Here is a 24654-nt window from a genome sequence, read left to right on the forward strand (position 1 = left end):
AAACTCAAGTGCTAGAGGATACAAGGAGAGAACAGATTATAGCCAAAACAAAAGCCAACAACTCCTCTCCAAAATCACCCGTGGCATTTCCATCCCTTTATACAAAACTACAAGCAGACGTATCACTTCCCAAGGCAGGAAAAAACTTGTTTGTAGATCTAGGGGAACGCACCGTCCTTACCATGAATGTGTCCAATTGCTAGGTATGCAGGGAAGCCCGTATGAGTCAACAGTGGCCATGGTATGGGATAGACAATCCCCCTTACTTACTAGCATCCCAAAACTCCAGCCTCACTTTCACTCCTCAGGAATGCGCACAGTCCTGGACACTTCCAGTAACAGGGACGGTGTGCATATCCCGCAAGTGGAATGATAAAACTCATCATGCCATAGGTGAAAGCCCCTGTCACCAAACCCTAACAGTCAACGCCTCCACAGCAGAGGGGTGGCCAAAATTACCCCACGGAGCTTGGTCTCCTTCTAACTTAAGCTACCTCAATTATGTCTTGTCAAAAAAGGCCTGATACTGTACAAACACCACAACCCTTATGAGGCATACCCCAGCCTAAGTGCACTGTGGGACAATCCTATGAACACCAGCCTCCAATGGATTGCCTCTGACGGATTCCTTTGGATATGTGGAACCCAGGCATACTCATGGCTACCTTATCCCTAGCAAGGTACTTGCTTCCTAGGCACAATTAAACCTGGATTCTTTTTACTTTCAAAGCAGGCGGGCAACATCCTCGGAGTCCCTGTGTATAACCTAGCCAGAGAAAAACAATCCTTGGAGGTAGAAGGGAGCCAAAGATGGCAAGAGGACGACTGGCCTCCGAAACGGATCATGGAATATTACGGTCCTGCCACTTGGGCTGAGGATGGTTCATGGGGGTTATTGCACTTCCATATATATGCTAAATAGAACAATTAGACTACCAGCTGTTCTAAAGATAATCACTAACCAAACCACCTCAGCCCTAGAAATGCTCTCGTAACAAAACAGGCTACCACTAGACTACTTACTAGCAGAAGAAGGTGGGGTCTATGGTAAGTTTAATATCTCTAATTGCTGTCTTAACATAGATGATAACGGAAAAGCGGTTCTAGAAATCGCTTCAAACATCAGAAAAGTAGCCCATGTATCAGTCCAAACCTGGAAGGGATGGGACCCAACAAACCTTCTAGGAGGGTGGTTCTCTAATTTAGGAGGATTTAAAATACTGGTAGGGACAGTAATCTTCATCACTGGGTTCCTCTTGTTTCTCCCCTGTGTTATCCCACTAGCCACCAAACAATCCAGATGATGCTCCTGCTACAGCGACATGATGGATACGAACCCTTCTCTCAAGAATACCCCAAAAATTAAGTTTTTCTTTTTCCAAGGTGCTCACACCACCCCTATGTCATGCCTGAAGTAGTTATTGAGAAAGTCATCGCTTTTCCTTTTTTCTATAACCAAATAGACAGGAATGAAAGATTCTCCCTGGGTCCTGAAAGCTGGGCAGGGGGTGAATAACTCCTCCCTCCTTTGGCTCAGTCCCAAGGCACAAGGCCACTGGTGCCAGCAGTGTGCATCAGCAAGATAGCAGAAGCAGGAAGAGAGCTGGCCGGAAGACACATATCCTCTGAAGACCGAGACGGAGGCCGTCCAGGTACTACGCAGCAGTTACATCAGACTGAGACACTTCTTGTTTACAGGAGACTATAAAACCCCTGCCTGCCCTGTCCTCACTTGGGGCTGACGCCATTTTAGACCTCAGCCCGTCTGCACCCAGGCATTCATTAAAACAGCCGGTTGCTCCACACCACCTCGTGTTGTCTGTTGGCGCGCTCTTGGGGTTTGAAACAATACAAGAGCCTTGCATCCCTGGGTGCAGATGGGCTGAGGCCTATGGCGTCAGTCCCAAGTGAGGACAGGGCAGGAGTTTTACAGTTCTCTGTAAACAGGAAGTGTCCCAGTCTGATCTGACTGCTACATAGTACCCAGACTGCCTCCCTGTAGATCTTCAGGGGGTATGTGTCTTCCCGCCAGCTCTCTTCCTGCTTCTGCTATCTTGCTGACGCACGCTGCTGGAGCAAGTGGCCTTGGGCCTTGGGACTGGGCCTGAGGAGGGAAATGTTATTCATTCCCTTAAGCTTTCAGGCCCCGGGGAGATTCTTTCAGTGGGATTACAGGAGTGAGCCACTGCGCCCAGCCTGAGAAAGAGCTGTTATCCAGACTATATAAAGAACTCTTGCACACAACCCAATGTAAAAATGGACAGATAATCTGAACAGATACTTAACAAAAGGAGATACATACATAGCCAATAAGCATATAAAAAATGTTCAAAATCATTGGTCACTAGATAAATGCAAATTAAAATCACACACATACCCACTAGAATACCTAAAGTTAGAAAAACTGACAATGCCAAATGCTTGCAGGGGTATGAAGCAACTAGAAATCTCATATGTTGTTGGTGGGAATTTAATATGACACAGCCACTTTAGAAAACAATATAGTAGTAATTTACTCAGCTGGGCACAGTGGCTCTTGCCTGTAATTCCAGCATTTTGGGGGGCCAAGGTGGGCAAATCACTTGAAGTCGGGAGTTTGAGACCAGCATGGCTAACATGATGAAATCCTGTCTCTACTAAAAATACAAAAATTAGCTGGGTGTGGTGGCGAGTGCCTGTAATCCCAGCTACTCAGGAGCCTGAGGTAGGACAATCTTTTAAACCCGGGAGGTGGTGGTTACAGTGAACCAAGATCACACCACTGCACTCCAGCCTGGGCAACAATGCGAGACTCCTTCAGAAAAAAAAAGGAAAAGAAAACAATATAATAGTACTTTACAAAATTAAACAAACATGACCTAGTAATTCCAGTCCTAGGTATTGACACAAGACATATACAAATGTGTCCACACAAAAGTGAGCAAATTACTCCTAATATGCATATATGGATTGCTATTATTCATAATGGCCAAAAATTGAAAGCAAGCCAAATGTCCATCAACTGTGAAATATATTTTTTAAAAATATAATATATCCATACCATGGAATATTACACAGTAATAAAAATTAATGAAATGGGTCAGGTACCATGGGTCACACCTGTAATCCCAGCACTTTGGGAGGCCGAGATGGGTAGATCACTTGAGGCCAGGAGTCCAAGACCAGCCCAGCCAACATGGTGAAACCCCATCTCTACTAAAAATACAAAAATTGGCCGGGCGTGGTGATGCATGCCTGAAGTTCCAGCTACTCAGGAGGCTGAGGCAGCAGAATCACTTGAACATGGGAGGCAGAGGTTGCAGTGAGCCAAGATCTCGCCACTCCACTCCAGCCTGGGCAACAGAGCCAGACTCTGTCTCAGGAAAAAAATAAAATAAAATGGGTGAATCTTAAAAAGATTATACCAGTAAAAGAACTCAAACACCAAAATCTACTGTATGACTCATTTAAATTCTAGTGACAGCACATCAGTAGTTGCCTAGGACTATGGTGAAGAAGGTAAAGGACTGCAAAAGAGCACCAGAAAATTTTTGGCTGAGATCTCTATCTTTTATTTATTTATTTTGAGATATAGTCTTGCTCTGTTACCCAGGCTGGAGTACAGCGGCACAATCTGGGCTCACTTCAACCTTGCCTCCCAGGTTCAAGCGATTCTCCTGCCTCGGCCTCCTGAGTAGCTGGGATTACAGGCACGCACCACCATGCATGGCTAATTTTTGTATTTTTAGTAGAGATGGGGTTTTACCATGTTCACCAGGCTGGTCTCGAACTCCAGACCTTAGGTGATCCACCCGCCTTGGCCTCCCAAAATGCTAGGATTAGAGGTGTGAGCCACCGCGGTGGTTGAGAACTGTATCTTGATTGTAGTAGTTGTAGCATGTCTATATACAGTTACCAAAATCAGCAACCACACACTTAAAATTCATGAGTTTCACTGCATGCAAATAATATCATAATAAACAAAAGAGGGTTGTTTTTCTTTAAAAGGAGAGTAGAAACAAAGCCAAGTATTTTGCACATTGAATTTCAGCTAAGTAACCCAATTTTGATGATTTAGGATAACCCAAAGAGACTTGGCAAGAGAAGCTGTCCCTCCAGAGAAAATGACAGACTTGTCTTCAAAAGGATCAGAAAATAGTACATTTATCACTCACTGGCATGGCAGTTAAGAATTTAGTCCTCAATGAGTGACTCGGAGAGAGAAAAATGGACTTAAATCAAGAAAAAGAAAATGATTTCCAATTTCATCCATGTCCCTACAAAGGACATGAACTCATCATTTTTTATGGCTGCATAGTATTCCATGGTGTATATGTGCCACATTTTCTTAATCCAGTGTACCATTGTTGGACATTTGGGTTGGTTCCAAGTCTTTGCTATTGTGAATAATGCCGCAATAAACATACGTGTGCATGTGTCTTTATAGCAGCATGATTTATAGTCCTTTGGGTATATACCCAGTAATGGGATGGCTGGGTCGAATGGAATTTCTAGTTCTAGATCCCTGAGGAATCGCCACACTGAATTCCACAAGGGTTGAACTAGTTTACAGTCCCACCAACAGTGTAAAAGTGTTCCTATTTCTCCACATCCTCTCCAGCACTAATCATCATTCTCAGTAAACTATCGCAAGAACAAAAAACCAAACACCGCATATTCTCACTCATAGGTGGGAATTGAACAATGAGAACACATGGACACAGGAAGGGGAACATCACACTCTGGGGACTGTTGTGGGGTGGGGGGAGGGGGGAGGGATAGCATTGGGAGATATACCTAATGCGAGATGACGAGTTGGTGGGTGCAGCGCACCAGCATGGCACATGTATACATATGTAACTAACCTGCACATTGCGCACATGTACCATAAAACCTAAAGTATAATAATAATAATAATAATAATAATAAAAGAAAAAAAAATAGAAGTACATAAGGATACTGTGAAGAACAACATAGACTAAAGAGTCTAGCAATTAATTTCTATTTTTTATACATTTGCATTTCCATTTTATTAGGACAACTATCTATACTTTCACTTTTACAGCTACAATAAATAGCTTTAAATAAATGGAAATTTTTATCACTGAAAAAAAAAAAAAAAAAAAAAAGAAAAAGAAAATGAAAAACATCTGATTTGCCCCTTAGGTCAAACTGTGACTTGGCAAGAAATTGTGGAGAAAACCCTAGGAAAAAATCCGGAAAACACTACACTTAGTATTCATATCTCCTTAGGCATTTCTTGATTGTGACAGTATCTCAGACTTACCTTGTTTTTGATGACCTTGGCAGTTTTAACGACCTTGAGAATACTGACTATTTTATAGAATGTCCCCTGACTGGGTTTTGCCTGGTATTTTTTCATGGTTAGACTGGGACTGAATTTTTTTTCTTTTGCTTTATTCTTTAACTTTTAAAACTACCACAATATCAGATTTTAATAAATTGAATTGTTACTCAAATAACTTTCTCAATTTGGTTAAAAACTAAAATACGTGAAAGTGTTCCTACTATAGGAGATTTAAGTCAATGCTCCAAAGTGAATTAACAATCACTTCAGAGCTCTAAAACAGAGCTATTATTTTATATACTGCTCTGCATAAAAGCCACATTGATAATAGTAATCCATTGAGCCTCAGATAAGACAAAGTAGTGAATCCTCAGCTAGGCACTCACAATTCCTAAACTTGCAGGTAGATATTTTTAATAAGGTTAACTTTATTATTTTTAAGGAACTAAACTATATATTTTGATATATTCTCTTCCAAAACACTGGTGGATTGAAAACAAAAAACAAAACTAAACAAAAAGTTATTTTCCAAGTGGCTTTAAGAAATAACAGCATCCTTGAGATAGAGGGAAAACATGATTCCCTTATTAACTACCTTGATGCTATAGTTTATTCATTCTTAATATTATTCAGTTCAAATTTAATAAAGAAATATAAAAGTAAACCATTTAGCATGTGACAGGGAGAAAAATGAATTTCCTTATTAAGGACTCTGAATCAGTAACAGGTCATTTTTCTCATGATACAATGATAGAAAAAATTCACAGGAGTTTTCATGTCAGTCAAGCTCTGGATTTCTATACAGACCTTTGTAAAATGTTTTAAAAATGTATGCACTAGGTTATTATTTGCCTTTAATCCTAGAGACAAGGTCAACAAGGAGAAACACCCAACAAAAGGAAGGATGTGTTCAGTGTCCCAAGGGGAAATGCTGCCTGAAATGATCTCGGTAAAGGTGGGCCAGCTCTGGTATCATTAGGAGGAAAAATAAACAGGTAGGCAGGTGGGCAAGCCCAGTACATGTGTACTTTATTAGCTGCAAAAATTACTAGACTATGTTCATGCTAAGATATTGCACCTAATTCAAAAAGAACAACAAAAACAAAACCAGTGAAGAAGCACAGCATCCAAGAACACACAGCATCCACCCATCAGATTGGCCAGCCCCATGGTTCAGCGCTCCAAGCACAGTTTCTGAACGTTAAAGACTGGATATCCTGGCTAGGTGCAGTGGCTCATGCCTGTAGTCCTAGCACTTTGGGAGGCCGAAGCAGAAGGATCATTTGAGGCCAGAAGTGGATCACTTCAAGACCAATCAGAGCAATAATGCAAGACCCTGTCTATACAAAATTTATCAAAAAAAAAAGCCAGGCATGGTGGCATGCACCTGTAGTTCAAGCTACGTGGGAGGCTGAGGCAGGAAGACGAATGGCTTGAGCCCAGGAGTTCAAGGTTGGGGTGAGGTATGGTTGCACCGACTCCACACCAGCATGGCTGACAAACTGGGTATCCTGAGTCTAGCAGACTCTTGGCCTACAGGGGAAGCTCCATAAGTTTTTAACAGAAGAATGAGTGAGTAGATGTCTACACCGAAAGAGCCTCCCCACAGCCTCTCTGCAAACGCTTAAGCATTAAGCCCCTCAGACAGCCCAACAAAAGTTTTTGTCAACAAATGCCAAAAGATCAACAATTCCTTCTCTCCCTCTCATTCCCCTCCCCTTTCTCTCTCTTTCCTCTTCTTATAATTATAGTAAGAACACTTAAATGCGATCCATCCTCTTAACAAAAAAAATTTTTTTGAGACAAAGTCTTGCTCTGGAATGCAGCAGCATGATCCTGACTCACTGCAGCATCCACCTCTTGGGTTCGAGCAATCCTCTCACCTCAACCCCTTGAGTAGCTGGGACTATAGGCACGCATCACCACACCTGGCTACTTTTTGTATTTTTCGTAGAGACAGGGTTTTACCCAGGCTGGTCTCGAACTCCAGGACTCAAGCGATCCACCCACCTCAGCCTCCCAAAGTGCTGAGATTACAGGCAGGATCCACTGTGCCCAGCCTACCCACTTAACTAGCTTTTAAGCGTACAAAACAACAACTTCTTACACTTAGCAGGCACACATTTCTTAGGGCACTGCACCAATCACTGTCCTCAAGTTTCACTTGGAAATTTGTAGAAGCAGGTGTGGGGACTAAGGTCAGAAAGAAAAATGTCACCTTCTATAAGTAGCCTCTCTCTGATTTTTTTGTTTGTATCTCAGCCTGTTTATATCCCCATTTTTTGTTTGTTATCTCAGCCTGTTTATATCCCCATATCAAACAAACAGCAACAAAACAAAAGCAAATGATTATAGTGCTCAAAATGATGCTTCACTTTCATCAGTGTTGCTATGTACATTTCTAAGAAGTGGCAAATAAATCATCTAATCACAGGTCAAATATGAAAGGGACATAGATCTCATCTAGCCCAACCACCCATCTGATGAATAAAGGGAAAACACAGACTTCAAAACACAGCAGAAATTAAGGGCAGGGTTGAAAAAAAAAAAAAAAAAGCCCAGTTTCCTCTGAGGGAATCAGTATCAACCTGGAAGAGATGATGTACCTGTTGAGAGCTGATGTTTATAGGTTGCTTTAAAACAATCCATGTGACACTCTCAAGAAGAGGTGGAACTGTAAGAGAACCAGGATATGTCCAGTAGTCCCAGGATGGTGGAAGCAGAGATAATGGGTCAAAATTTGTGAATCGAGTTTGTTTACCCTGGGGGAACATACAGAATTCCCACAAATTACAATGGGATAGCTTTACATAGACTTCAAAAAACATACATCCATGCACATCCATTATAATTCCATCAACAATATAGAATATCTGCATCTAGAATTATCTAATATCTTCCTTTAGTATCTTTAAAAAAGCATCTATCCTCATCTTAAAAATTTTAGATAAAGTAACATATAGATTTATTTAAGAAGCATAAGGTTTGTTTTAATATAAGTGGTCCCTCAAATGTGTTACAATTAAAGTCTTACTCTAATATAATACCAGAGACTAATTGTGCATAAGTATATTTATTCATGTTTATTTTAGGTAATTTAAGACCTTTACATTCAAAAGATAAATGGTAATAGGTTACTTCTGCTTTTTTTCATCAAGTATGTTGCAAACGTCAAAGCAGGCAGCGTATGTCTAAGTCTTTCAAGGGAGCTAAGAGACTGTGGAAGAGAAAAGAAATATGTTAATTATTAACAAATAGTAATTCATTTTACCTTTTCTTTAATGGAATCCAAAATGTCAGTAATCTTTTGCAGTCGGGAATTAGGTTCACCAATCTAAAAACATGAAATTTCAAAGGAAAGGGTTACTGTAGCAGATCAAGTCTGAATCACTCAATTTCAGCCACTATTTTAAAATTATTTTTTTAAAAAAAACCTTAGCCAGCACAGAACATACAGTGATTGTTCTATAACAAAGCTTCTCTTTTACCTGCAGGCCGTATCATGCCAGAAGGATCTGAACAACAAGATAATATTACAGGGTTCCTGTACTGAACTTTCAGCTTAGTCCCAAAACTAATAGTAACAGCTTAATATTTGTTAAGTTTTATCAGTGTTTAAGATGTAGGTTAACTTGAGAGAAACTTTGCATAAGACAGTCTAACAAATAACCTGTACTACTAAGCTAGATGTAACAGTCAGCCCCTCAATTCAAATGGACAATGGTGGCATCAAAATACTAGATGCAAACATGTCACACTTGCAGCCTAAAATGATTTGAGGTCCCAAATCAAGGGAATATATCATCATAAGCAAACTCATCATAAATTATAGATACACAAATGACCCTCTTTTCATTATTACAGATATTCTGAATCTACCTGAAGGTTTTAAAGCACGCGGATCCTGCCGCAACCACCCCTACTTGGTGTCCAAAGGCAAGGAATTGTTGCCATCCATGAAGCATTCTCTGTTCATGAGTTACAACACATGGAGAGTATGGGGTGTGACAAAGGGGCACGCCTACAAGAATGTGGAGGCAGAGGGAGGTGAGAAGCCCAACCTGTTCCCAGGTATGATGACAATAATTGTCTAACCACACGTGAATATTAGATTAAAGGAAATACAATAAAATTTTTTTAAAAACCAGTGAGCACATTGGGACATGTCATTGTGGTGAGATGAGTGTTTCAAGAATCAGGAGCTTGAACTTTATTCTGTCCTCAATAGTATACAATTAGGAAGAGCCCAGAATAAATGTTTTCTTCCAGTATCTCAGTTGTTATTTCTGCTGCTATTCTTGATGTTGATGCTGGTATTGTTATTCACATAAAAATGATCAATGGACAATAAGAAGACTTATAAGACAATGCTCCTAAATGAATATATAATTTTTAAATATTCATTTCAAAAGGAAAATGCTACACCTAAAATGAATTTACTATTAAATAAGATGGTTGAATGTCTACATCGTGACTGAAGCTCTTTCTTCAACAAGGCTGATCATTTAAAATGAAAACAGTAGATTCTTACCTGTAAAAACACTCCCAAGACAGCCAGTCCATCTGGTTCATGAGCTGCCTCAACAAAGCTGGGGTATTTGTCTGAATTCCAATGAACAACATGGAGCTGAAAGGGAGATATACAACATAGTAGGAATGTTTTGTTAGACATCCTGAAAAACATAAATGCAAATAAAACATTTACAAATTTTCTGGTGCTGTACACTTATGTATAATGTATTTATCACAAGAATCTTGGACAGAATCCTCTTATTTATTTTTGTCCAAAAGTGAAAGTTCATGCAGTGAAGGATCACAGTCACTTAACTAGCCTGTGGTGCACTATATTAAAGACTATATAGAATGCCTTGAGCATCCTAGCCGGACATGGTAGTACATGACTGTAGTCCCAGCTACTTAGGAGGCTGAGGCAGGAGAATCACTTGAACCCAGGAGGTGGAGGTTGCAGTGAGCTGAGATTGTGCCACTGCACTCCAGCCTGAGTGACAGAGCGAGACTTCGTCTCAGAAAATAAATAAATTTTTTAAAAAGCCTTGAACATCCTTCACAGCCCCTCCAGCCCTAACAAACTCCAGCCATTGCTCCCAAGTAACTGGAGACTCCTCCATGTCTTCCACAGATAAGACTGCAATGGAAGAGCCTCAGATCAGATCCCAGCCGGCAGTAAAGTCCATGGAAGAGGCCTGAGCTCACAGGTGGGTGCAGAAGTCAACCTCCTACACGGTAGGTTTTCCAGGACAATCCCGCTACCAAGGACAGTGAGGCTGTTTCTAAAACTGCCCAGTTAAATGTTTACTACCTGTCATTTTAAGACTATTTATGGCTTGAAAACACAAAGTCTCCTTTTCTTCTTAAGTAGCATTCAAACTTTTTTATTAAGAGCATTTTAAATTGGCAAATCATAACTGTATACATTTATGGGACACAATGTAATGTTTTAATATATGTGTAAATGTGGAATGATTAAATCAAACTAATTAACATATTTGTCATCTCACACATAAAAATGCTTATCATTTTGATACATTTACCACGTTCTATGAATATGTTTAGATACTTTGCTGAGAGCAAGTTTCAATGGGGGAAAAAGAGGTAGAATACGGGAGGGTAGCTGGTGCTACTAAGGAGGGGGATAAAACAAGGGGGAAGGGAAAGAGGTGGGGGGCCTGGAACTCTGGAAAACAGACTTCACCTACCCCTTACAACTCTACTCATATGCAAGTGGCCTTATGCAACACCAAAAGGTATCCTAAATGTTTTACCATTGCAAGCAATACAGTATCTCGAACACACCCACAAGGGTGAAAGATTTCAGAATAATGATAAAGGAGAAAACACTTTTGGGGAGTCTTCCCCAAAAGGACAAACTGAGATAGAAGCCAAAGGGCAATGCGACATGCCCAAAAGATTTAGCTACGATCATAAATGGTGATCAAGCCATGGTGTCCAAGGACCTGATATGAGGGAATGCTTCAGACAAGATCTCCTTCTAATGAATCCCTTTTGTTTATCAGGGAGGAAATTCTTATGTGAGCCTTCATGCCCAAATCATCTTTCTAGCTGACTGTTACAGAGAGGATTTAGCATATTCAAATACATGTTTATCCCATCCTTTAAATATAACTCTATGTCTTACAGGCAATTTATACGAGATAATTTCTGGATAGATAACAATTATCATAAACAGTCAACTATAAAACAGTGCACCATCCACAAACGATCAAGGAAGACTGTGCAATATCAGGCTAGTAATATAAAAGTGGATTCCTGTAGTGCCATGTTCCAAGTTGGTGTGAGATAGTTGGGGGAGGAAAGAAACCTGAAAACACCAAGTGATGAAACAGAATTCATTTGGCTCACATGAGACAGATGACATTCACTGTCAGGGAAGGGCTGATAAGGATGTTAAAATTGTTTTAAGTGGCTCCGTGCCAATGCACCAGTTCTCTCAGTAAGAGATGAGACCAAAGAGAGAAAGATATAGAATGACTTCGTTAGGATCGCAACCAGAACTGATCAAAAAATGAATGTGTAACTAAAGAGAGATGAATGGATATATATATATATATATCCTATATATAACCACCCTTCTGCTAGATAAAAGTACAACTATTTAAACTATGATGGGAAACTAGGCCAAGAAAATATTTTTCTTTCTCTCCTACACACCTTAACTGGCAACAATACCTTCACAGAGGAACTGATACCACTTCTATTAGCATTTATATTGTAATTAAAACATTAAAAAATAGCAAACTCACATTTCCTGACTAACAATAACTAGAGCAGTGATTTGAGCTGAATGACAAGAAATTGTAACCACTACAAAAATGAAAATTAGATTCTTCCCTACTGGCAACTAATTTCTAAATAATAATATTAAAATTTAGCAGCTTCAAATTGCATATTAGTGGTATGCAGAATATACTGCCAAATACTATGTCAAAAATCCATGATGAATGTTGAAATCAGTTTCATTATTAGCTGCATATTTAAAATGCTTGCTATATAGTCTGCCTAAACTTTCATTAGATAAAGTTCCAAACACAGAATGGACGATTAGCCTAGTTTTGTAGATGCCTAACGTTTGGGATTAAACTTTTCTTGATTTAGATCACTTTAATCTCTCTGTAATATTATAAACCATCATATTAGGCCTAAAATTAAAGTTGTATATGTTGCAACTTTAAATGTCTTTTTTCTTTCTTTCACTTCTTCTTTTTACTCACAAGGGAACATAACTTGATGATGATCATGAACTTCGTACAAAAGTGGCTGGAAAAACTAATCAACTCTTTGGAATCACGGAGCCGAGCACAAAGGGGTTCTTTTGAATGTGAAACCAAATGCAAGGACTCCCAAATGCCCCCATCTCCAGCCTTGACCTTTTCTTAAACTGGAAGTTTTTATCCAATAGCCTACTTGAACATGAGCCTAGAATGCCTAACAGACATCTCAAACTTAACCTGTCTAAAACAGAGAGTGAATTCCTCTCTGCAACCTTCTCCTTCCCAGACTTGCACATTTCAGTAAATGGCACCACCAGCCTCTGATATGCTTACACCGAAACCTTAAGAGTGTTTCTAAACTCCTCTTTTTCCTTCCTTCAATCATGACATCTTTTTCATCAGCAAACCCTATTGACTTTATCTCCCAAACATCAAAGATTTGTCCAGCTCTCTTCATCTCCACCACCCCCAGAGTCCAAATTACTGTCACTGCTCACTTGAATGACTTCCATAACCTTCTAGTTTTTCTCCCTACATCAACATTTGCCTGACAACAGCCTCCTCTCCACCCAGCAGCTAGTTATATTTTGTAAAATATAAAGCAGAACATGTCATTCCCCGATCAAAACCTTCCATTGTCTTCCTCCCACTGCGTTACAGATAAACTTCAGACTGCTTACAATCCCCAACAGCACCCGATGTGGTATGGTCCCTGCCTGCCTCTCTGGGACAGAGCACATAACTTTTCCTTTCTCATTAACTCCAATCCTAATAGGCCAATGACTTTCTCCTCTTGAACATGCCAGCCTCACTCCCTGCCTTAGAGCACTTGTGCTTGCTGCTCCACTTCCTGGAATGCTCTCTCTAGATTTTTGTCATAGTGCTTTCTTCTTATCATTCAGTCTCAATTCATGTATCACCTCAAAGAAGCTTTTCCTAAGCCCTCAGCCCCTCTACCAAATCACATGGTATTGTTCCCATCAAAGAACTTACCATGCACCATTTATTTATTTGTTTATTGTCTACCTCTCCCACCCCACCAACCCTGAGGTTTGACCCAGACTTTCTCTATCTGCATTTCCTATCTCAACCCAGAAACATGGATCCTGCGCTCCCTCACTCTCAAACCCACCAAATGACAAATGCCACTAAAGCTGCCACTGCCAGCCAGCCAGCCTCCACCTGCACTCTCATTTATTGCCTGGAACTTTCCCCAAAAGTTTCCTCCAAAGCTCCCCTTAGCCACTCCTGCTTCCATCCAATCTATTCTCAAACACTAGTTGAATTATTTTTGAAATGCAAATATCACCACTTTCCAATGCAAAGCCTTTCAGTGGCTTCCCATTGCACTTAGAATCACCTTCATAAATCTTACCAGGACTTACCTCAGTAAGATCAGGCCCTTCCCAGCCTCTCCAACTTTGCCTCTGACAACTCTCCCCTTCATTCTCCATGCTCTAACTACACTGTTAAAGGCCATACTGTTTTTCAAATGTGTGATCCTCCTTCCCAACCCACGTCCTCACACATGATTTTATGCAAAACCACTGCTGTCTCCCCACTTGACCTGGTTCCCTCCCCTTCATCCAAACCAGGTTTTAAGTTAAACCAGGTTTAACTTAAAACGGATGCCTATCCCACAGGACAGCATTTTCTGACCTCAAATATGTGTGAGGCTGCACTCCTTTCAGGGTAAGCATCAGTAAGCTGTGTAAAGATTAGGAGCATGGTTGATTCTCAATGAATTCTTACTGAGTGAAAGAATGAATGAATATATAAGCCAATGAAATAAGAAGCAATCATCCCTCCTTGGCCTCCTGAAGTGCTGGTATTACAGGCACGAGCCACTGCACCCAACCTTGGAATTGTACACTGTTCTTTAACATGCATTCAAGGCTATTTCTTATTTCATTGACAGAGTCTAGCCATCTTGCCTAGGCTGGTCTGAAACTCCTGGGCTGGGATTACAGGCATGAGCCACTGCACCCACCCTTGGAATTGCATACTGTTCTTTAATATGCATTCAAGGAGTTTCAGACCAGCCTAGGCAAGATGGCCAGACTCTGTCTCTACAAAAAATAAAAAATAATTACCCAGATGTGGTGGTGCCCACCTGTGGTCCCAGTTGCTTTGGAGGCTAAGGTGGGAGGATCCCTTGAATCCAGGAGGTCAAAGCTACAGTGAGCCATGTTTGTACTGTGGCACTCTAGCCTGGGCAACAGATCGACAGCCTATCTCAAAGAAAAAGAAAGAAAAAAGAAAATCTATTCCAAGCTTTATCCACAAAGCTTTATCTTTCAATGCTGGCGCTGGTCATAGTTTCTTTGTTAGATTCTCTCATATAAAAAAAATATATATATATATATATAATATATATATATATATATATATATATATACTGTCCGGGCATGGTGGCTCATGCCTGTAATCTGAGCACTTTGGGAGTCCGAGGCAGACAGATCACCTGAGGTTGGGAGTTCGAGACCAGCCTGACCAACATGGAGAAACCCTGTCTCTACTAAAAATACAAAATTAGCCAGGCATGGTGGCGCATGCCTGTAATCCTTGCTACTCGGGAGACTGAGGCAGGAGAAGCACTTGAACCAAGGAGGCGGAGGTTGCAGTGAGCTGAGATCACACCATCGCACTGTAGCCTGTGCAACAAGAGCAAAACTCGTGTCTCAAAAAAAAAAAAAAAATACTGTTTGTTTAAAGCATGTATAAAAATATATGTCTTGAAATATACTTAAAAATTCCAAGGTACTTCCGATTTGTGTAATATTTACCTGGAGGACTCATACTTAGGTGTCTTAACATGAATTGAATCTCCAAGGTCTCCATGTGAAACAAAAGAAGGGAAAATAATTATCTGGAATGTTGTAAGTTGTACCTAAGTTTTTTAATAAGTGAAATTTGCATTACAAATTTTTTCCATTCATAAATACATAAGTGAACCAAAGGTTTTGGTCCTTTCCTTCACTGGTTTGCTTTAAAATAAATAAAAAAAAAAAAGATAATGATTTATTGCATAACAACAACAACAAAAAGTCTTTATCTACAAAAATGGCCCTTGATCTGCAGGTAAGGACTCTGAGCCTCTGACATATGTCAGGAGGACCCTTTTCAGGAAACTACTTGCCAGCTGGCAGAAAACCTAAGCTTCTCTGAGGATGTAGTACTTTCAAGTTTATTAAAGTACAAGGTGTAACCACACACAGCATTTTGACCAATTTTCCTGAGTTGCTAAGGAAAATGAGAGACCAGTGATCCAAAGCAACCAGTAATTAGTCCCGAGGGCACTTTTGACATTTAGAACATGTTATATTCAAAACATAAAACTTTATACAAATTCAGCAGTCCCACTTTCAACCTTCTTGACATAGTTTGTCCACCATCATAAAAAACTTTGTCACATAATTGTACATATAATTAACAGTTTTATTATCTTGACTCATTTCAAAAGAGTATGGGACTGTAGTATTAGAGTGGGTGTGGGGGAGTGGGCGCTGGATTTGCAGATCATTTGGTAATGTCCTCATTATTTGGATGAAGAAACTGAAGTCAAGACAATTAAAGTGATTGTCCTAAACTCAAAAAATGGCTCTTACAACTAGAACTCCTACTTTTTTCTAAGATAAATTTGTTAACTAATTAAAAATAATATATATTCAAAAAAAAAAACTTTGTATGTACATTTTATTTCTCTACCCTGAGGACAGAGAAGGTTCCATACCCTAAAGCTACTTGGCTTCAAACACAAGTGATTTAGTGGCAAAGCAAATGTTTTGGATGATAACCTTAAAGGGCAGAGGTACATGTCAATGGAAGAGTGAAACTGGAAAAAAGTTCTGATTGTCAGATTTCTCTGAACAGCAGGGCTTTACGGGGCATCTAAACTCTACAGCTCAGTAACCATGAGAACATGAAGAAAAATTGCACTTGCCTGATAACTTAGCTCTGTCTTGCCTAGGCAACTCAGAAACCAAATTATTTTCACGTGAATAGTACTGATTGAGTCATATAATTCACTTTCATCTCATGGTAAATTAGGTGTTAGTAATATTTAATCATATTAAACTTGAAGCTTATTATGCTTTGTTCTTTAACCAGAGGATTAAAAGAAGTAGAGCATTGTTTTAATCCAGATCCTCCACAGAGTATTATTAGTGAATACAATTATAAGGAAAAAGGAGTAGAAACAACTCAATGAATGCTTTGTTGTGTTATGATTTACCAATAAGCTGAATAACAGAGATTTTTATTTTATACCTGTAAATATAGAGTTTAGAAGAGTTTGTCTTTTTTTTTTCCTCAGTGAAACTTTGCCATTTACCTATTTAAATATTACCTATTTAATGTGGTCTTTACATATTAGTGGATATTTGTATCTGGATGAAATATGACCACATTTGGACATAAGACAAATGTTTCTTTCTCTCTCTTCTCACTGGCCTTTCAGTAGATAGGAGCAATTTGTAATTTGCTATCAGACAGATCTAGATTTAAACCTGTCTCAATGCTTCCTAGCTGGATAAATTACTTAATCTCTCCAGCAACCAGTTTACTCATTTCTAAAATGGGAACATATAACCCTAAGCTCTCAGGGTTGGTTTAAGGCTTAGGAGGGCAACATTTGAAACTCTCATATTCATAAACTCTCATATTGAATGATTAAAGCAATTTCAGACACTAAGATACCTAATTGGCTCAGGATTTATTTGGAATCAGTAAAGTTGTCTCTGTACCCCTTAAATCCCACCATGTAGGAAAACTGTGAATCACAGATATGTCTGATGGCTTACCTCTGCAGCATAGCTCACTCCATCTACTATGTGCTCGGAGCCATGATCATCAGCAGACCCCCAGTGAAGGTGAAACTGCCGTAACCTGTAGCTTCCAGTGAGAGGACCACCACGCAGAACTAAACAACAACATGTTTTACATTGTTAGCAAGAAAAAAATATTTAAATAAGCTGCTCAAACCACAACATCTCCCTGAATTACTCCATACATTCATGTCCTCCAAGGAATTTTTTACAAATGTGTCATTTGCTTTGCTGACAAGAATACCACTTTTAAATATGTGTAGATTGAAAATAGAACATTTTTAAAAGCTTAAAGCATCCACAATACAGATTTTTATGGAACACCTGGGAAATCATAACAGACATGCTGGTTAGAAAGGCATAGAAATTAGGACTTCTGAAAGGTAAAGAATGCTTGTGTTTACCTGAGGATACGTCAGCCTGTCTGAATAAGGATGTGACATGCAGAGCGATCCAGTTTGAGCTTGGTAGAGCAGTGCAGCATTGTGGTTAGGGCACAGCCTTCAGCAATTAGAAGGCCTACACTCATGCTGCCTTTTCCTAATTATGTGATCTTGAACAAACTCTAACTTCTTTTTTTTTTTCTTGAGACAAGGTCTCGCCCTGTTGCCCAAGCTGATGCAATCACGGCTCATTGCAACCTCTAACTTCTGGGCTCAATTCGTCCTCCCACTTTAGCCTCCCGAGTAGCTAGAACTACAGGTGTGCACCACTACACCCAGCTAATTTTTTTTTTGTTTTTGTTTTTTGTTTCTTTTGTAGAGACAGGGTCTCACTATGTTATCCAGGCTGGTCTCAAACTCCTGGACTCAAGCGATCCTCCCAAAGTGCTATGATTACAGGCATGAGCTACCACACCTGGCCACAAACCCTAACTTCTAAGCTTTATCTTCCAAGTGTAAAAACAAGATAGTAATAGGATCTCCTCCTAATGCTGTCATTAAAACAGAAGAAAAATTGAACACAAAGCACTTATTACTACCTGACATACAGTCAACACAATCAACACAGTTTTTTTTACTGTAAAAACAGGCAAAGCAAGCATACCTTTTGTCCTTAAATTCTATATTCTTGGGGAAATGTGAAATATAGGACAAAAATAATTTTTCAAAAATCTGTCATATCTTTGTCACTTTGACAAAGTACATTTGAGTAATTTCCTCAGTAAATATGATCTCTAAAACTATGACAATAAATCATATCTTAAGTATATAGAAAAGCTTCTTAATAGAAAACATAGTCCTAAATTGTCTCATCCTAATTAATCTTTATTGGGCATGTTTAAAGCATATGGGAGAATCAGGAAGCACTGGAAGCTAAATATACCGTAAGCATTATTAAATTTCCATGAACAGTCTTGGCATGGTGGCTCACACCTGTAATCCCAGTAATTTGGGAAGCCAAGGAGGGAGGATCGCTTGAGCCCAGGAGTTCAAGACCAGCCTGGGCAACATAGCAAGACCCCATCTTATTATTTAAATATATATTTATATTTATATACATTTAATATGTATATATTTAATATAAATATATATCTTTGATATTTAATATCTGTATATAGAAATATTATATATATTTTTTTTAGCTGGGTGTGGTGGTTCACACCTGTAATCCCAGCACTTTGGGAGGCTGAGGCAGGTGGATCACTTGAGGTCAGGGGTCTGAGACCAGCCTGGCCAACATGGTGAAACCCTGTCTCTACAAAAAGAAAAAAAAAATACAAAAATTAACCAAAAGTGCTCACTTGAACCCAGAAAGCAGAGGTTGCAGTGTTTTGGGGTTTGGTATTTTTTTTTTTTTTGAGACAAGGTCTCTCTCTGTTGCCCAGGCTGGAGTACAGTGGGGCTCAAACTCGCAGCCTCAATTAATCCTCCCACATCAGCCTCCCTAGCGGCTGGGACTACAGGCGCACACAGCTACGTCCAGCTAGTTGTATTTTTCTTTTTGCAGTGATGGGGTTTCATCATATTGCCCAGGCTGGTCTCAAACTCCTGGTCTCAAGTGATCCTCCTGCCTCAGCCTCGCAAATTGCTGGGATTACAGGTGTGAGCCACCATACCAGCCTTAAATTTGACTGTTTAAAAATTTTGGTAATTTGCTAACCCTAGCCATTTTCCTAAACTACACTGTAGTCAGCTGTCTTGAATGACAAGCAAGCTGGCAACAGGATCTGTTTGCTCACGCATTTACTCTCTGCCAATTAGGATACAAATTCCTTTAAGGCAGAAACTGTTTTGGTCCCCTGTATCTCCAGTGCCCAGAGAGTACTTGAATCAATTAATATTACCACGATAAAATAAGAGACATCACCTGTTAAAGCACTCTTCCACAAACTTTAGTTTGTAGGGATGCTACTGAAGTTACCTGGGAATCACTAAAAACTAAGTTCTTAGGACTAGTGAACCTGAGAATAATCCCTTTATGGTAAACTTGTTCTCTGAAGTAAAGATACATGAACAGCACATCTGCAATTTGCTTGGAATCTAGAGAAACAAGAGCCAAGAGCACAAATCTGCCAGGATTACACCGAGAGAAAGACAGAGAGGGAGAGAGAGAGAGAGAAACCACAGGACATAGATGTTTCCACTCAGTATGACCTTGTATTATTTAGGGAGTCAGAAGAACCTTCATTAAATCTGGCTTATTTTACTCAGAGCATATACACACCAAGCTACTCTCTCATTCAACAATTATTAAGAGCTTACGATGGGCTAGCAATTATTCAATACTAAATATTCAATGATAAACAAGTTTCTCCTTATCCTTAAGAAACTTAGTCTAGTGAAGGAAACAAATAATCATAATAGAGCTTTATATAATTGTCACATTGTCATAGGTTACCAATTCATTTCCTAGCTATCTTGGCTCCTGGGAGGATTATACACCTATGGTATGTCCACCTACTAAATCTTTTTCTGTTTGTTGTTTGTTTTTGTTTTTGTTTTTGTTTTAAGAATATATAGCGTAAGATCTTGGGAATAATTTGTTTGACTTCAGGCAGTTACCTAGAACTAGATAATGGAAGCATGACTGAGAAATTGGCATTTTCTAGAGATAAAAATTAAAGAACAATCACTGAATTCATCAAGTTACTGCTCTTCCTAGCAGGACTTTCTTAATCAGAATACAACTTTCTTTTTGATATCTTTTTAAAATTTCAGCACACGTGTTTTATCCACAAAAAGAACACACACCATTATTGTTAGTAGTAGTAGTTACTCATTGTTATTGAGCGCCTACTATAATCCAAGAACTATTTCATTTATAAAATACAAAAATTAGTACCACATATTTTTTAAAAATAAAGGTTCCAACAATGAATAATGCTTAACTATTTAAGTGGTAAATGGTAAATATTAATTGATTTCTGGTGGTTTGTAACTTTATTGAGAGTTAATCTATGTATGCTAAGGTACCCTAATGCTATGTCATGGTATTTTCCATGTCTTTCCATCATACAAGTGTTTTTTTTTTTTTTTTTGTAACTTAAACACACATGTATTGAGCACCTACCATGTGCCAGGCACCATGCTAGGTAGGTAAGTAAGACATAGTTGTTGCTCATAGAGAGCTTTAGCTAAATGGAAAGACAGAGAAGCCAACTAGCAGTTACAACATAATGTGGAGAGTTCTGTGTTAGGAAAACTCCAGGATGCCCTGGGAGCCATAGCAAGGGTGGTAGGGCCTCAGGTGAGGTTCCCAAAGCAGCGAGATACTGTTTGAGTCCAGGAAGACCAGGAGCTCAGGTGAGAACAGCCTTGTCTTTCTTCTTCAAACTACTATTTCCCCTGTATATTACAGCCAACTGGAAGTCTTCCTGAAGAATTTCATGAGCCAGGCATGGCACAGTGACTCATGCCTATAATCCCAGCACTTTGGAAGGCCAAGGCAGGTGGATTACTTGAGGCCAGGAGTTTGAGACCAACTTGACCAACATGGCGAAACCCTGTCTCTACGAAAAATGCCAGGAGTTCGAGACCAGCTTGACCAACATGGTGAAACCCTGTCTCTACTAAAATACAAAAAATTAGTTGGGCATGGTGACATGCGCCTGTAATCCCAGCTACTCAGGAGGCTGAGGTGGGAGAATCACTTGAACCCAGGAGGCAGAGGTTGTAGTGAGCTGAGATTGCACCACTGCACTCTAGCCTGGGTGACAGAGTGAGACCTTGTCTTAAAAAAAAAAAAAAAAAAAAAAATTCATGAGCTAGGCATGGTAGTGTGCGACCGAGTGGGGAGAAGCAGTGGAGCCCAGGAGTTCTGGGCTTCAGTGAGTTATGGCTGGGCAGCTGCATTCCAGCCTGGGAACAAAGCAAGTGAAGAAAAGAAAGAGAGAGAGAGAGAAGCAGAAGGAGGAGGAAGGAGGGAAGGAGGAAGGAAGGGAAAAATTTCACATCCACGTTCTCCCTTTTACTCCCTTTTGAAAGGATTTTTGGGTAGTACTCTAAAGGTTTAACTACGGAGCATGGATGTGTCCAGCCAAACACGCCCTCCAAGGACTATGAGGAAGATTTCATGCCTGTGGTTTATTGACATGCCTGAGGTGGGATTCAGGGTTAATCCTGGTCAAAAATGGCTTCTTTACAAAATGGAAACTGTTTTATTCAAATTAATGTGGTTTGCTACAGAAAGTATCTTTGTGTTTTTTATAGTTTACCAAAAATAAAAAAAAAAAAAAAAACGCAAAAACTTGTTTAACTATGGTGATTTCTTCTTTTTAATTGATTTAATCTCCCAAGTCACCATGAAACAATCTCTTTTGGTTTATCTTGAGAAAAGAAGAATAAGAATCATGACCCATATTTACATAGCTACTGTCTCAGAGGACTACAAAGTACTTTATGGATATTTTCAATTAATCCTGGTAATTTTATTGTGAACTAGATAGGAAAAGGATCTTCATTTAAAAGAAAGAGCACACACTACTGATGACTAAGTGTCAAATCTGGAAACATAAATTGATTTCACTGATTAACCCGAAGTAGAAGGAAAATGACAGGAAGAGAAAAACAGAAGAGAGAGAGAGAAACCTGGGTTCTCACAGAGCAAAGTAGAGTAGAAAATTTTTACACTATGAATGTCTGCATTTATAAAAAATATACTTAAAGTTTTAGATGAAGTAAAATGTCATCATTTCTTATTCTAAAATGAGGAATGAGTAGCTTTACTTTTTTTTTTTTGAGATGGAATCTTGCTCTGTTGCCCAGGCTGGAGTGCAGTGGCATGTTCTTGGCTCAGTGCAATCTGCACCTCCTGGGTTCCAGCCATTCTCCTACCTCAGCCTCCTGAGTATCTGGGATTACAGGTGTGTGTCACCACTCCTGGCTAATTTTTGTATTTTAGTAGAGACAGGGTTTCACCATGTTGGCCAGGCTGGTCTCGAACTCTTGACCTCAGGTGATCTGCCCACCTCGGCCTCCGAAAGTGCTGGGATTACAGATGTGAGCCACCACACGAGGCCTTATTTTTTAATTTATTTATCTTTTTATTTTCTGAGACAGCTTCACTTTTTAAATGTTTGACATATTGTAAACAGTAACAAACTACACTTATGGGTGGTATAAACTTTGTATTTAGAAGACTTGGACACCTTTACAATATATCTATTACATTAACCACAAGAGATGGGGTCTCCCTATGTTGCCCAGCTGCCCTCAAACTCCTGGGCCTAACTAATCATCCTCCTTCCTCAGTAGTGGGGTCTACCAGTGTGTGTCAGCATGCCTGACTTAACCACTTTTATTAACATAGATTCACAAAACCGAGGGGTTGAAAGAAATATAGTTGAACATGTATATAAAAGGCCAGGTCCCTCCTTACTTGGCATTTCCTCCAAAAAGTTGAAAATACCATCTATTTATTTGTCTTTATGCATTTTTTACAATGCTTTGATGAAAATGTACTTCTTAGGCCAGTGTAGTGGCTCCCAGCACTTTGGGAGACTGAGGCGGGCAGATCCGTTGAGCCCCTGAGTTCAAGATCAGCCTGGGCAATATGGCAAAACCTTTTCTCTATGAAAAATACAAAAATTAGCTGGGCACGGGAGCACTTGCCTGTGGTCCCAGCTACTCAGGAGGCTGAGGCAGGAGGATTGCTTGAGCCCAGGAGGTCAAGGCTGCAGTGAGCCATGATTGCACCACTGCACTCCAGCCTAGGCAGCAGAGTGAGACGTTGTCCCAAAAAAAAATAAATAAATAAATAAGAAAAAAAAGGCCGGGCGCAGTGGCTCACACCTGTAATCCCAGCACTTTGGGAGGCCGAGGCGGGCGAATCACCTGAGGTCAGGAGTTCGAGACCAGCCTGATTAACATGGAGAAACCACGTCTCTACTAAAAACACAAAATTGGCTGGGCATGGTGGCACATGCCTGTAATCCCAGCTACTTGGGGGGGCGGAGGCAGGAGAATTGCTTGAACCCGGAAGGCACAGGTTGCGATGAGCCAAGATTGTGCCATTGCACTCCAGCCTGGGCAACAAGAGTGAAACTCCATCTCAAAAAAAAAGAAAAAAATCTTACCACTATTATGAATTTGACAAATATGAAGAAGAAATGTGGTTGGGCTTATAATTTTTACTAACAATAAGGCTTTACATAAATACAAGATATTACTACTAATCTAAATCTAGGCTCAATTAATAAGTAAAAACTTTCTTTCAATTAAGGATTTTTAAAAATTAACTATATTTTTTCATTAATATAGCAAATACAGCATCATCCTGATCTTAGATTAAAAATAAAAACAATCTGTCAGAGCCCCTAAAAAGTGTTTCCAAATATGATTCTCTCTAATATTTTATCTCATCTTACATTTAAACTTGATACCTTGGGCAGAATCTCTGCTTGGGCAGTAGATAGTCTGAAGAAGGATTAAACATTCATATCAAGGAAATGTTTTTTCATCACTTACTTAATAAATTAACAAATAATCTATGAGTCCATTATTTATTCATGGTGTGAAAGACACTATCCCAAGAACTAATCATTAAACGAAATGATTACATGTTCTAGAAAAAAGTACTAATAGGGAATATACAGTAAAAAAGTTTCATGCATTTATTTTTTTAAAAAATTAAGCTTCTACTTTCCCTCCCTTCAATGTCCATTGTTAGCAGAATGGTACATAAATTATGATACAAGCATAGCTAATACAATTCAACTTTTAAAATTATTTTATTTTTATTTTTATCTTTGGAGACAGGATCTTGCTCTGTCACCCAGGCTGAGTCCAGTGGTGCTATCATGGCTCATTGCAGGCTTGACCTTCTGAAGTCAAGCAATCCTCCTGCCTCA

The 24654-nt window shown here is 39.4% G+C and overlaps 1 protein-coding gene across 1 annotated transcript in view; it reads right to left on the reverse strand.

Annotated features, from left to right (window-relative positions):
- Positions 1-24654, reverse strand: part of LOC129060971 (carbonic anhydrase 13-like) — a 36350-nt gene that overhangs the window by 5583 nt on the left and 6113 nt on the right. The window contains exons 3-6 of the mRNA XM_054561543.2: positions 17340-17460; positions 9819-9914; positions 8559-8621; positions 7894-8049 (exon numbers count right to left, since the gene is read on the reverse strand). Coding sequence (XP_054417518.2) covers positions 7894-8049; positions 8559-8621; positions 9819-9914; positions 17340-17460 — 436 coding nt within the window. The remainder of the gene's footprint in view (positions 1-7893; positions 8050-8558; positions 8622-9818; positions 9915-17339; positions 17461-24654) is intronic.

The sequence above is a fragment of the Pongo abelii genome, chromosome 7 (genome assembly GCF_028885655.2).
Source record: "Pongo abelii isolate AG06213 chromosome 7, NHGRI_mPonAbe1-v2.0_pri, whole genome shotgun sequence".
NCBI classification, from domain to species: domain Eukaryota; kingdom Metazoa; phylum Chordata; class Mammalia; order Primates; family Hominidae; genus Pongo; species Pongo abelii.